The sequence below is a fragment of the Vitis riparia genome, chromosome 7 (assembly GCF_004353265.1).
Source record: "Vitis riparia cultivar Riparia Gloire de Montpellier isolate 1030 chromosome 7, EGFV_Vit.rip_1.0, whole genome shotgun sequence".
Classification (NCBI taxonomy): domain Eukaryota; kingdom Viridiplantae; phylum Streptophyta; class Magnoliopsida; order Vitales; family Vitaceae; genus Vitis; species Vitis riparia.
In genome coordinates, this window is record NC_048437.1 from 7,966,850 (window position 1) to 7,981,341 (window position 14,492).

The window sequence follows — 14,492 nt, forward strand, 5'->3', positions numbered from 1 at the left end:
TGACGATTGTCGAGGAGCAGGCTTGCAAAGATGGGCCAGACTTAGGTGGTTCTCCGTGGATGTAGTTTGGCCCACCACGCTATGATCCATACTCGTAGGACTAAAGGCCGCGCTTGCCCAAACGACCCCAGAATGAAACTGACACATAAACCTAGTTATTACATCAAAAAATCTCGGCCATGGGAAGAAGATATTCAGAATGCTCAAGAGTTACCTTGAGCTTGTTAGCTATGAAGCGAGACCAACCAAACCTCATAGTAGCGGTATCACTGTCACCAATCCACAGTAGTTGGTTGACGCTATTGGTAAAAGTGTGGTCACCATCCTGGAGAGTGACATACGAAACTTCATGACGAGCATTGCTGCTCTCACTCTCACCATGCACTGCTTTGTTAAACGAATATTGGAAAGACAAGGTGATGTATCCACACAACAATTGATTAACAATCTATTTTCGAAGTTTAAGCTTTATAGGATTTATCCTCTATTAAAATACATGATATATATTATGAGTTCAAATTCGTCAAGTTTAAATTTTTAAGAAAATTGATGGATCAATGTGGTATTAAAATATTATTTGGTGAAAGTATGTTTATTTACGTGGTTTATTAAGCCAACATATAAGTCTAAAAGTGAAAATAAAAAATCAAGTATAAAAATCTTATTTGATGGAAGGTCAGGTGTTCTAATCAAACAGTATGTGAATATCAAAACTACATGCTTATCTAATCCAATTAGTTAAACCCTTATATAATAATAATCATGACTGTCATTGAATCCAATTAGGGAATCAAATCAGGGTTCTCTTACCATAAAATTTACGAGTAAGGTCTAGATCTCATGAGCAATCAAAGAAAGTGGGGCCTACCCCATTTGTAGTCATTTGCCAATATTCTGTCTCAATTAAAATAAAGCTGAAAAAGAAGGAAAACAACTATTCACTTATGTCGGTTACATTACATGTAAAGCCAGACAGCCATGTGATTGTTACATTTTTCCCACTCTCTGGAGTCTTGAGACCCCTTTGAGTCTTGTCTCTTTACTACCATCACTGACACCGCGTCCATACCGTCGGCCGCCTCCAATTACAATATCCACATCTCTAAATCGAAAACTAAATCCACTCTTAATTATTAGTATTAAGGTGGGACCCACGTAACTGCGGTAAGGGCTAGGGAGCACGTTTGACACGCTTTTATTACCTCGATGCCGGCGGACGAGGATACCATGTTTCGGATCGATTTGAGGCCTGGAGATGTGTGCCGTGGAGGATCAAGGGTGGATATTAACTTATGGCAGTTTATTTATGATCCTAAACATAATTTATGAAAATAAAATAATAAAGAAAAATGGAAAGAAAGGAAGGTGGTCCTAGCCAACGAACTCCGTGATAAGAAATTTTTTCACAGTTTCCAAGACATACCAGGGAGTTGATTGGCTAGGAGCACCGAAAACAACTCGAAATTTTCATTTCTGCTTCAGTTCTGCTTGCCCTCCTCACCGCCTTCGGCTAAGTATGCCTTCTTTCTCCTCTCAGCCCTGGAAAACAGGCAGATCATGAGAAAACACGTGGCGTAAATCCCGTGAACCTTCCAATTGGTCTTGGGCGGTTGGTGGAGGACCACCCTGTGAAATACGGCTACGTAGTAGTGGAGCCCAATGGCAAAACCCACGAAAGTTTGAAGCAGGCCCAACAACTTTGAGGTCAGCCCACAGTCGGTGGAGAACACAAGCACCAGGTACATGAGCAGCATCAAGAGGTAGAGAACGTAGCCGAGTGTTTGCAGCACCTGTAGCCAAATGTAGGTGGACTGCGAAGTGGCGTAGAAGAACTTCAATGGCTCGAGCCCAGTGACCAGTGAGGATAAGCATAGAATGGAGAAGTAGATTGAGAGGTAGACTTGGATGAAGATCAAGATCTTTTGGAGGGAGAAGTAAGCTTTGATTTTATTGAAGATGAGAGAGACGAGTAGGAGAGGTAGCAATATGAAAGCAAAAGAGATTACAGGGGCAATGGTGGGTGCGTATTTGTTGCCAATAATAGGTTTGAAACCCCTCGTGATCTCTTTGTTGGCTTTAAAGATATAGGCTTTTGAAGTTGTGGAGATTCTCTCTAGGTCTGGCATCAAAGTTTTTTGAAACCTGGAGGGTAGATCTCTGAACTCTGACACCAAATCACCATCCTCTTCTTGATCAATCCAGCTTGGTTGTGTGGGCCTCTGGATCTTCTGCTGCTTGGGTTTTTTCTCTATCGGAGGGTTCGTCTCTGAGTTCTTGCTCTTGGATTCAAGCACCACGAGTTTCTCGCTTGTTTGAGTTTTGGTCTGCTTTATGATGATGGGTTTGGATGTTTTGTCATTGGGTGTGCTTGGTTTGAGTAGATCTGAGGATTTCTTGGTGGTACCAGAACTGGACTTGGTTGAATTTGAGGCCTTTGAGGTGGAATTGAGCTTCTTGAGCTGTTTCGTGGCAGAGATAGTGGGTGTCGTTTTCGTGGAGTTTGAGGATTTTGCCGTGGAATTGAGCTTCTTTATCTGGGCTTTGTTGAGGATAGTGGGTGTCGTTTTGGTCGAGTAAGTGGAGGGTTTGACGAGTTTGGTTTGGTTCTTGCTGGACGAGGTCCCATCGAGCTTCTTCTTTGGTTGATCTTCTTTCTGTACCTCTTTGACGAGTTTGGTTTGGTTCTTGGTGGACAAGCTAGTGCTGGGTGTCTTCTTGGGCTGCTCTTCTTTCTCAATCTCAAACACTCTCCTCCTCCCAAGAAACTGTGTTCTCCGAGGTTGGGCCTCGGAGCAGGCACAAACAAGAGTAGAAGCAAAGAGAAATAAAACAAGATAGAGCACAAGTACCTGTCTGAAACTGAAGTACCGAAGTGGAGCCATGTATGAAATGAAATCAAGGTCCTGCTTATAGGATCGGATGGGGCTTCTAGGAAAGATGTAGAACTGGAATTGGATCTAAAATTTATATAGGAGAGAGTGAGAGAAAGCAAGAGAGAGAGAGAGAGAGGCGACAAAGAGAGTGGGAGATATTAATAGTAGCATATGTGAAGGAGAAATTAAAACAATGAGAAGACTTTAATGTGAAAGTTGAGGAAGATGGGATCAGTCACATGGCGCTAGAGACAAGTAGAGTTCCTACGCGGTTTCACCGGTCCCGCGCTGTGTGTCCACTACCTCATTCCCTCACTCCCTCACTCCCACTCTCTCACTGCAACAATACCATCAACTGCAGTTCTCATGAATGAAGTTAGTTTATTGGCGATTACTAAAAAAGAAATGTTTCCAAGCTGATTAGACATTCATTAAGCTGACAAATCCAATATGAATACGAACTGAATTTCCAAATATGAAGACAAATTCAACCTCCCATTCTTCAAATGCAATCAATGACATGTCCTCAATAATTTATTTTCCTGCTTTTAATGGTAATGTTTTCAGGTATAATTAATTCCTTCCCCATTTACAATGAAAATCTCATCGACTGAAAAGCAAAGTGTCAAGAAAAGGTAACACTTTCATCCACGCCACCCCACCGACTGTCCCAGAAGTTTTACCAACCAGAGACTTACGATTCTCGACCCCAGAATTCTTTAGTGTCAAAGCATGAAAAAGTCTAGCTCGTTTTGTCCACAACCGGAACCGTGATCTCACCCGTCTTCTAAGCAATAACCAGATTTGTTAGACACGGTTATTTCACTCGGTCTTTGACTCAGAGATGGTGCATGTCACTCCAGAGCCGTCGGATTCGTGATCTGGCAGTATGGTCAAACTTTAGAGTTACACCAATGGTTGAAATAGTTGACTTCGATGCACCTCACCTCTATTTTACTTTATTTTGCTTTCCCACCTTTAAAAAGAAGTAATAAAATACTGCACGGTTGGCCCGTGACTCGCCATTTTCTGCGTGAATCGGCATTTATAAATTATAATTATAATCTTTGCAACATGCTTTTTTTAATTAAATTTATTTGTTTGAAATTTGAGGGAAAAAAAAATGACAAGTGGGACAAGTCAATAGGATCCTAGGCAATGGGCCCAAGTATGGGCCCGGCATGTGCGACATGGTGCTTGACACCTCGCAGTATGTTTTGGGCCTTCCACTGGGGCGAAGGGCCCACAGAGAAGGGGCGGATGACTTTACAGAACCAGGAAGCACTCACTCAGGATTGTCTTTTTCTGGCTCCTCAGGTGCGACCGATCATCTTTTATTTTTGAGCCAGTAAATGGGTAAGTTTGACGATGATGCTTTTACCAGGAATCTCAATTCCCAAGCTGTAATCCCACTGAATGGAAGGCGCGCAGAAATAGTAATGTTTCAAATTTGTGTCAAACATGCATTTTGGGTTAAAAAACTGTAATAATAATAAAAGTTAATTAAGTAGAGTTTGACTATTTGAGTTGATGGGTTCGGCAGCCTAACTCCCAACTCTCTTATGACAAAAGCTGAAATAGGATGAAGAGATTACTTAGGAAAGCATCCAAAGCTTAGCCGACAATTGTAGGTAGGCTGTCGGAATTGGGTCAATTTTCAATGACTATAAGACATGGCCCTGTGTGTTGAGATTAGCTCACACAAATGCTTAATTTATTTATTACATATCTTTTATCATAGGGTCCTTCACTCTCTGATTAAGCTCTTTCACTTAACCATCTACAAATTTGCTGGTCTGATTCAATTCAGATTCCTTCCCATCCATCCCTCCATTAAAAGCATGGAAAATAAATAGAAGAGAAAGTTGCCATTCTTATTATATCACTAGATACTGATATAAATATTCCATTACCGTCTAGAAAGATCTGAAAGACCCATCGGAGTAGTGCCTGTCATTAATCAGACCTGAACATGTTAGATCATATTAAAGTATGATGTTGTTATGAAACCACTCGCATTTAAAGAAGTTTCGATATTTTCTTATGGTTCGTTCAACTTTTAAGATATAAGAAAGTCTTTTTTAACCCAAGTAAGAACTTTTATGTCAGTTTATTTGGATATTGTTTGTTACGAGGTCGATGGTAGATGGAATAGTAATAGAGACATGTAGAAAAAGATACGTGTGATGGTTTGAAATATTTGTAGCATTAGCAACATATAGGTGGGGTGTCTTTTTCAATGATAGTTGTGACCTTTGTAGTGTGACAATGGCTCATCATTCTCTTATCCTCCACAGTCCGAACAGAAGAACCTGCATTTCAGCCTTTTTCTCAACGAAAATGCAAGATTTTTTGGCTTTGGAGAAAAGCAATCTGCCAACCACAAGGGTGTGTATGGAAAAAGGTATCAAACCTCTTTAATTTGCTCACGTATCTTTAATAAAGCCATCCCCATTTGGATCCAAGATTCGGCCCTCTCCCATGTGGTGGTTGTGTGTGGAGATCAAATCTGTTTCTCCTTTATTTTGCTCAGGCTAACGAAGAATCTGAATCAACCAAACACACCCACTTTTCTCCTTCTCTGGGGCTAGGAGTTGAAACCCTCTTCGTCTAACCAAACGGTCCAAACCCATGTCTAGAAGCTTTTAATAAAGAGGTTATTGAATGGGGACCATCAGAATGAAGCATTAATTCACGGGAAAAGGAGGATTGCTTATAAATTTTATTGGGTGAAACCGATTCAGTTCTGATATTACAAGACCTCTAGACTAGTAGAGTGTGGATCCCTACTCCACTGAAAGGTCTTCAGTGATTTTTCAAATGATCTTAACTCCGGATTTACCATCAAAATGTACTATATTTGATATGTATGATCACGAGGCTAATCATTTGTATCTCGTTTTATTTTATTAAAATTTTTAATCTTATTTATTTTTATTTTTATTGGATAATTAAAATTTCATTAATATATTCAACGGGTCAGATTTGAAATTTGATAAATATCATTTAATGTGAAAATAACAGGTGTTTTTTTTTTGGAAAATGTCATTTAATGTGCCTTTTATTTCTGGTTTTCGGCAAAGAATAGAAAACAGTGTGGACTTAACCCAATCCCTTTATATATAGTTGGTTGATCACCTATTAACTTAATGTATGTGTCATGTAAATAGACTAGAAGAAGATGACTACAAAGTATTAGACCAAATTATAACCATTTGGGCCTTGTCTGAAATAGAGAAAATGACATGTGGAAGAAATTTTAGGAGATGCGATAAATATGGAAGGTGACAAATGTAAAAATGAAAAATGGAAGATGTAATGTGGGCCAATCAGAATAGTAAAAACATCATGATGATGATGATGAAATTTAGACAATAAATAGTGATTGTTATGAGAAGAAAATATCATTTGACAAAATTTGTTTTATATAAAATTAATGCCAAAATATGTTAATGTTAAAAACCATTTAAAGGAAGGAAATTGGTACAATATGTCCATATTAGGAAAAAAGATATATAATATATTCTTATTGAAATTAAGGGGAATTTAAGTACAAAAAGTAAAGAAATCAAAAGGGAGAAACGAATATTATCTACACAACACAATTGTATTTTAGTTGCCATGTGCAATAGTCCTTTATCATTTTAGTAGGAGTAAGACGGGAATAGATCAATCACAATTACATTAATGGCGGATTATCTCAACACCTTTTCTTATTTTACAAGTTTAAATAAATAAACAAAAGAGAAGAACAACATTGATTTAGTACTAAACCAGCACCAAGGGAGGAGTTTGAACAAAATTAGACCAATTAGTTTAATAGCATTACTCATGGCACGATGAAAGTGGTCTTCTCTAGCATAGATCAAGTCACATCATTTAATAGATCACCCTTTGTGGCAACATCCAACACAGACGTTAACAGAGAGTATTAAATAGACAAACTTTAATGTACATTATTATTAGGGATTGTCTTTTCTGGTGGGATGTTAGTGAGTAAAGTGTAGTGTGATCAATGTTATGAAGTGTTATTAGTATAATTCCTCTCATTTACTTCAATATAACTCTTTTCTTAACTCATTTGTCTCTTAAAGTATAGTATAAGTAAGCTAGGCTTGCGAGAAATCCTTAGTGGACTAGTCTACTCTCCTAGTCAGCAATACTTATTCTTGATAATTGTTTCTATATAGGTAGAATGGAATATGAAGTCTTGGTTTTAGGCATAAAAAAAACCTATGCTTAGGGGACTCCAATGCATATACATAGTCACCCAAAGAAGAAAAATATGAGAGTATTCCACCTGGTACATCTTACTTTTCTTGAAGGAATTAGAATATTTAGAAATTATGACTAATATTTTTGACAAGTCTGGATTGACATTATTAAACATTAAATTATTTTGACATGCCCATGCATTCAATCAATGCATTTAACTTATTTTCTAAACTTTTGGTTGAGAGATTAGAGATTTTGCCACAACATACAATTTTTGGCATGCCTAATGGAACCCCTTTTTGAGTTAGCTTAGCCAACACTAAACCAAAGACATGAGCTACAGGCAATGTAAGAAAGAGAAGAAAACTAAGGAGACACACGCATGGAAAGAGGGTGGAGAATTGGTGCTTAACCCACTATCTTCACCCACTTGAGAAAGATATGGGCTACATACCTTAGGCCTTGAAAACATAGGGATTGGACTATTAGAAACAAGATAGGCAGAAATATAGAGTCGAGAGTTCTCTTTTGTACTCGTACTTTTGGTTGATAAATTTGATTAGTTGTGAGGGCAATATAAAAATTTGAATGGATAATTAATGTCATGGTAGAAAATCTTAATACAACAGCAACATCAGCAAAGCAAAACCATAAGAATATGGCAATCATTGTCACCTTATATCTAACTTTGCCACCATTGGCCAAAAAATAGTATTTTGGGGAGAAATAGGAACTTAACACTAAGAAGAAATCTTTTGGCTAGATCTGAGTAGGTGGGAGAAGACCAACCTACTAAACTTTAGGAGCAAGTCTAATAGGGACTGAAATCTTCAATATGTGTATCTCCAGTACCTATTATGATGATTGATAGGAAATAAATTGCCACAATTATGCAAAAGGTGTTCTCTTTTGTACTTGTACTTTTGGTTGATAAATTTGATTAGTTGTGAGGGCAATATAAAGATTTGAATGAATTATTAATGTCATGGTAGAATGTCTTAATACAATAGCAACATCAGCAAAGCAACAACCATAAGAATATAGAAATCATTGTCACTTTATATCTAATTTTGCCACCATTGGCCAAAAAATAGTATTTTGGGGAGAAAGATGAACTTAACACTAAGAAGAAATCTTTTAGCTAGACCTGAGTAGGTGGGAGAAAACCAACCTCCTAAGCTTAAGGGGTTAGTCTAATAGGGACTACAACCATCAATATGTGTATCTCTAGTACCTACTATGGTGATTGATAGGAAATAAATAGCCACAATTATGTAAGAGGTGTGTGGACTTGGTTTACGTAGGTTTGGTAGATCAATTTATAGAAAGTCATACTTGGATTGGGTTGATCAGATGCATGAGCTCCCAAGGGATTACAAAATTCTAGAATTTACTTTATTTTGGGGTGAAATGATGTAGTTTATTATATAACTATATCAACATATATACTATTTGTTATGGTGATATTGAGGGAAATGATTTCTTTCGGTCAAAGTTATTTATCCATTCCTTTGTTGGAAAAACCTTCTAATATATTTCTTTATCCCCTAACTCTATCCAAAATTAGTAGGACTGGGTAAACAATTTTATAACTAGTTTTTCAAGATCAAACTAGAGATCAATGATAGATCTTTCCATGTTAAGGTAAAAACAAGGAGTAAGTCAAATAGTTTATAACCTAATTCAAGAAAGTAAGGTATGTGTACCAAGTGAATTTTTTAGCAAGAAAGTTTGTTAAATTAGCTTAAAATTAGAGAAATTTTTTTGAAGGAATACCATTTTATGATTTATTTGAGCTCACTACAAGAGTGGCCTAATATGAGGATATCCTTCTAAAGGAAATCAAAGGAAAAGTTCATCTAAAGCCACTTGGATTCTAATTTAGAATTTTATTTTATTTATTTATTTTTTGGTGATAAAAGAAAGCAAGGAATGACTCAATTAGAGGCACAAATTGAAAATATTAGGAAGAATGAATATAAGTGCAAAACATGGTTTAGATTTCACATTAAAGGTCTTAGGTGTGATTAATTTAGACTTAACCATGGAGAGCCAAACATTTACCCTTGTTTTTTTTTTTTTTAATATTGAAAATATTGTAATTACCTGCTCCCTCCCATATAGATATTTTCTGCTCTGGACCCAATAGATCCTTATGATTTTAAAACACATTTACAATGATAAGAGAAACCTATTATATATATATATATATATATATATATATATATATATATATAAATTTTACAAACTTCTTCCCCTATGTAATATGACATATTATTCACCCTCTATATAAACACAATATTTGGTATGTCCCATAAGATTGTAAGACCACTTAGATAAACAAACATCCGTTGCAGGGTGAAACAAAGTCTTACATTAAGGTCGATGATTCGTTCCAATACCATTTGTAACAGCCTACTTCTTCCTATGTAGATATTGTCTATTATGAGCTCGTTGAATTCTTACAACTTTAAAATGTGTTTACATGGTTAAGAGAAATTCATATAAAGTGTTAGAAATTTTTTCTTCCCTATTTGCTATGCTATATCACATTCACCCCTCATGCAAGTACAACATCCTTATTTTATTGAACTAAATTACGGTACTAGATAGACAAACATCTCTTTTAAGGCTAGATAGATAAAATCCCACACTTGAGGTAAAGATCAATTTTGATATTATTTGTAATTATTTACTCCCTCCTATATGAATATTGTTTGCTTTGGGCTCAATGAATCCTCACGACTTTAAAATAGGCTTACATGGTTAAAAATAGTTTATTACATACATACATACATACATATATATATATATATATATATATAAAGATATCACATCTAGACACAACGTCTCTTGTGGATTGCTAGGTCACTCAAAGGCACAAACATCGTTTGTGGGGCTAAGCAAATTATAACACTACAATCAGGTATTGGTTATGATACTATTTGTAAGGGCTCACTCCCTCAAACATAGATATTTTAAGTTCTAGGCCCAATGAGCTCTCAAAGTTTTAAAAAGTACATCATGATTAAAATGAGTCTATACATAGATAGTGTATGAAACCTTTTTCCTTATTAGATAAGAGATATCATAATCACAAAGTAGTCGTGTGAATTTATTGACCCTATAGTCAACAATATTTACATGAAAGGGAGTTGGACCATTACAAACATAGTTTAGATATAATATGTTACTTAACAAAGATTAGATCCATTTTAGTTATTACATCCCATCGTCACTTCATAAGTTCTTAATTTCAAGAAGAATGATGAGATAGAATTGGTAAGGGTAGACAATAAGCCTTTCTTATCATCTGCAAACCTAGTTGAAGTAAAGAACTACGAAGAGGGGTCTTCTCCTATTAAACTTCAAAAGAGAGTTGGCCTTCCACCGTTGAAGGCGCCTGTTCTGCAACTCTGCTGGGGGAATTCAAGTGAGCATGACACCATTGTTTTCAAAATTCTGCATCATTAAGTTTTGATAACAATGATCATAGAAGTATTTGTAGACATAAAAAAATTAGTGGATTAAATTACCACTAATTTGGTCTTCAAAATGAATAAATTAAAAAAAAAAATCCAAAATTTATGAAATTTTGCGTACAGTATTGATGGAACTAAAAATGGTTACACGCCTCAAAGAGGCCATATTTAAACTAATAACTGAATTGAAAGATCGTGTTGTGAATTTTTCAAAAATTGAGTTCGTTAGGAAGAATACATCAGAAACCATCTTCTGCTCCTTGGGCTTATCATTCCCCCAAATGTGAGAATGTTTGCTGATTGGGAAGTAGGGTCTTCTTATCATTATCATCAACATCAAGGTTTTCATCTCCATATTCTATTTCAATCACGCTTCTTTCCTTGTCATTGGGTTCCTTTGTTTCTGAAAAATGAAGCTGAGAGTATTCTTCTCCCGAAGGAAGTTCGTCTCTGTCCATCTGTTGCATCTCTGAGTCTATCAGTGCTTGCATCCTAGCTCGCTCCCTGTCTCTTGGATATGTACGATACAGGAAGGAGTAGATGAGGCAACAGACCGCAAATGGAATAGAAAAAGCAGTGTAAAGTGCCTTGGCAAGTGATGCAGCATTCTCCCTATCCGTTTCAATCTGAGCTGAGTCTGTCGATCCTTCCGGAATTGGTTTATAACCATAAACACGCTGTGACAAAATCCCGACTACAGGAGGTGCAAATGATGCTAATATAGACTCAAAAGATCGGTCCAGAGCATAAATGCTTGTTCGAGATTTCTCAGGGACGATTTCTGCAAATATTGGACTGTGTAGACCATGTTAAAATCAAAGAAATGAGTTCTACAAGCGTATTTTCTGAATCCATCATTTTATGATAAGATAAATACTAATTTTCTCTGCTTTACTTCAGTATGGACCATGTGTATTCTAGCACTGAATGTATATACAGTCCTAGTAAGAATATGAGAATAATTTATAGGTAAGTTTTCAAACACATGAAGAATAAAAGGGTTTGGAGAAACATACTTGTTTGTTGCTGCAGGATTCCAAGATATGCACAACCCCATAATGAACAAGACCAAACCATGCATGAATGCAGTGGATGGATCATCAGGTAAGAGCAGCAGCAATACTGTGGCCAAAGGGATGCCTGAAGCTGAGCTTATCTGTGAAAGAATTATTCTACCAGAATTTGGTAAGCGTTTAGCAAGGACATCCCCCATCATTCCTCCAAACAGGCCCCCAATTGAACCAGAAATTACAAAGAGGGTCATGAGGAATGCTGTCTTTTTGTGAGAGAAGCCAATAAGCTCTAGCCACATGGGGGCAAAAGACAAAGCCGACCAGGGAAATGAACCAGAGACACCTTGGGCCACAATTATCTGGAAGGATGGGATTCTCATAACTGACTTGGCTTCTTTAACAAGGTCCTTCACTTCTGACCAAAATGGTTTACTCGGAATTTTGTCTTTAGCCAAGTTATTACCATCAGAAAAGTGAGGGTCAGTAGCAAAGAGGCGGACCAAAATGCCAACTATGACACTTATTACTCCAACCAAATGGAAGGCAACTCTCCAACCAGGGATACCCATAAATGATGTTGAAGCTATTAGTACAGAACAGAGCCCACCGATGATTGAGCCAAGGTTTCCTGTCAATTGGAGCCATCCAAAAGCCATTCCTCGGTTGTGATCGTCAGTGGAGTCTGCAATAAGTGACTGAATGGCTGGGGTAACTATGGCAAGGCCAATCCCATTCAAACCTCTTGAGACTGCCACCTACTTAACCACATTGATCTGAATAAGTAAATACTAATATGGCAGCAAACCATGCAAAGCAAAACCACAAATTTTTTTCAGCTTTGTTGGTCAGGGCTTAGTTGCAAAGCATCTGTACGGACAAATCAAGCAACCATACACATGTACATTAATTTTTTATTTATCATCCTAACAAGTTACCCATCTTGCCTCATAATGAACCAGCTATGATAACGATACCAACAAAATTCATGGAGAATCACTTGGATAGTTCTAGAAACCCCACTTCAAAAACCATTGTTTTCATCCTTGTAAGTTAAAAACCTTGGAAATTCATTATGTTTCCTAATGCTTTCCCTTTCTCATATATAGCCTTCCCGTTATGCTCACACACAACAAAGCTATAACTTGAGATTCATTATAACCCCTCTTATCCATTTTGACATAGTTCTCCATTTGGTTTTCAGTTGTCTCTCTTCTCATATTTTCTTCTACATCATAGCTTCAATAATACCTTGACAAATTAATTCTCGTTTTGTGATATTGGCTTCTAGTTTTTCATCCTTCAAAATCTTTTTACCTTCCTCTAATGTCAATTAATATTAAAACTTCCTATGCCTTCAGAAAATACTCAGACATATCCAACTCCAAGAAATACTATGACCAGTTGTGAGGGGAGGCTATGGAACCAGACAATAGACCACCCAAAAAATTAATACGCAAAATTCACAACTTAACCACAAATCTTAGCATTTTGATCATCGAAGAAAGCAAAAAATAATAGGTTGAACAGGATCCATTCACCTCACATTTCAAGCAAAAACCAAAAAACTATAATGTCGATAAACGAATGACAGAGAGAGGGAGGAACCTGGAAGAAAGTGGAGGAAATGGCAACGAGGAAAGTGGCGGCGGCCCAGAGAAAAGCACCGAGAGCGATAACGTGGGCTCGGTTGTGATGCGTAGCCAGGTAAGCAGCGAGAGGATAACATGACGACTGAACTATGGATCGAAAGAGAGTGAGTGAGCCAAGCCCTGTTGGATCAGTGTGCAGAGCTGCACCAACCTCTTTGTACACTCCTGGCAACAGAGATTCATCTGCTCTTTCCATGATCCCGGCCAGGTTGACCAGGATCAGAGTCAACGTCTCCGATTGCATCTGCTGCAGCCTCATTACTTCTCCTATTGACTCTGTGCTCACCTCTGGGAGACACAGAACTAAGAGGGGAGGAGTTCCTAAATCTGGGACCTGGGACCTGATTGCCACGTGTTGGATGGAGATTCGTTGGTTGGAGAAATTTGACTGCGCTGTCGATGTTTCTTATTAATCTCTTTTGTCCGAATTTTGGAATGCTTTTAATGGAAGTAAACTGAAAGGGAAAGATCAATGACGGGCTATTATTGGCCAATCAAAATCTTGTCCGAGAATTTGGGGAAATCACGTGATTTATGAATCTTCATTCACTTCTCTTCCTTTAAACACTTTAGGCCCAGCCCATAGAAATCTGCAGTAATTCATGATGGGCTACTGATTTACTTTCCAAATGGGCTGGGCTAGCCCAATGAATGGCAGACCCGAGCCTGCCCTTGTCCCAACTTGAGCTTCGGCTGTCTAGTTAAATATCCATTTGTGGCCTAAATTCCAAAATCTTAAGAGAATCCAGTAAGCAAACAAAGTAATTATTTTATTATTTAATAATATTTATTGATGGGACTCTCTTTTGTGGTGTGGGCTTGGTAGACCGTAGACCTTATCACATGAAGAAAAGCCCATTTAGATGCAGATAGTTTTGAGTTGTGGAGCAGCTTGATGAGATGACTGAGGGGGGAAAATCAGAGTACAGAAAAGAATCAGATCATGAAATGACTGATGAGCTGAGGTGCATGAAATCTGGATAGCATGCGAAGCACTGTAACCAAAAGTAAAAGTGAGAGCAGGCGCATCATGAAAATAAGGAGTGTGGGAGTGATGGGGTCATGACGCCCGTACAGATAGGCGAGGGGTGGGTTGGGGGTGATCAAGAAATGGGGTCTAGATGTGGGGCCACCTCCGATACGGACAAGATGTCCTCATGATGACACGTTTAAATGCCAGTGTTGATATGGGCCCACCACATATATCACACGTGTGATTTCCCGCCTTAAATCTTGGACGTGGCCCCGCCTCTACCTCAC

At 37.7% G+C, this 14,492-nt stretch overlaps 2 protein-coding genes across 2 annotated transcripts; both read right to left on the bottom strand.

The window, feature by feature from the left end:
* Positions 1–848: 848 nt before the first annotated feature.
* LOC117918665 lies at positions 849–3,067 on the bottom strand. Its single transcript, XM_034835477.1, has 2 exons — positions 1,424–3,067; positions 849–1,249 (listed from the first exon to the last, which is right to left on the bottom strand). Exon 1 carries the CDS (start codon positions 2,880–2,882, stop codon positions 1,479–1,481), a length of 1,404 nt encoding a protein of 467 aa, XP_034691368.1. The 5' UTR covers positions 2,883–3,067; the 3' UTR covers positions 849–1,249; positions 1,424–1,478.
* Positions 3,068–10,654: 7,587 nt separating this feature from the next.
* On the bottom strand, positions 10,655–13,596 carry LOC117917695. Its single transcript, XM_034834056.1, has 3 exons — positions 13,189–13,596; positions 11,587–12,338; positions 10,655–11,365 (listed from the first exon to the last, which is right to left on the bottom strand). Exons 1-3 carry the CDS (start codon positions 13,489–13,491, stop codon positions 10,840–10,842), a joined length of 1,581 nt encoding a protein of 526 aa, XP_034689947.1. The 5' UTR covers positions 13,492–13,596; the 3' UTR covers positions 10,655–10,839.
* Positions 13,597–14,492: the final 896 nt, after the last annotated feature.

What these genes read in the sequence shown, in the direction of transcription:
- LOC117918665 (XM_034835477.1), bottom strand. Translation starts at nt 2,882, where the DNA reads ATGGCTCCACTTCGGTACTTCAGTTTCAGACAGGTACTTGTGCTCTAT.
- LOC117917695 (XM_034834056.1), bottom strand. Translation starts at nt 13,491, where the DNA reads ATGAGGCTGCAGCAGATGCAATCGGAGACGTTGACTCTGATCCTGGTC. An exon ending in TTTCCTCCACTTTCTTCCAG is followed by an intron (nt 12,339 to 13,188) that starts GTTCCTCCCTCT and finishes GTGGTTAAGTAG; the next exon opens with GTGGCAGTCTCAAGAGGTTT. An exon ending in AATCCTGCAGCAACAAACAA is followed by an intron (nt 11,366 to 11,586) that starts GTATGTTTCTCC and finishes TGGTCTACACAG; the next exon opens with TCCAATATTTGCAGAAATCG.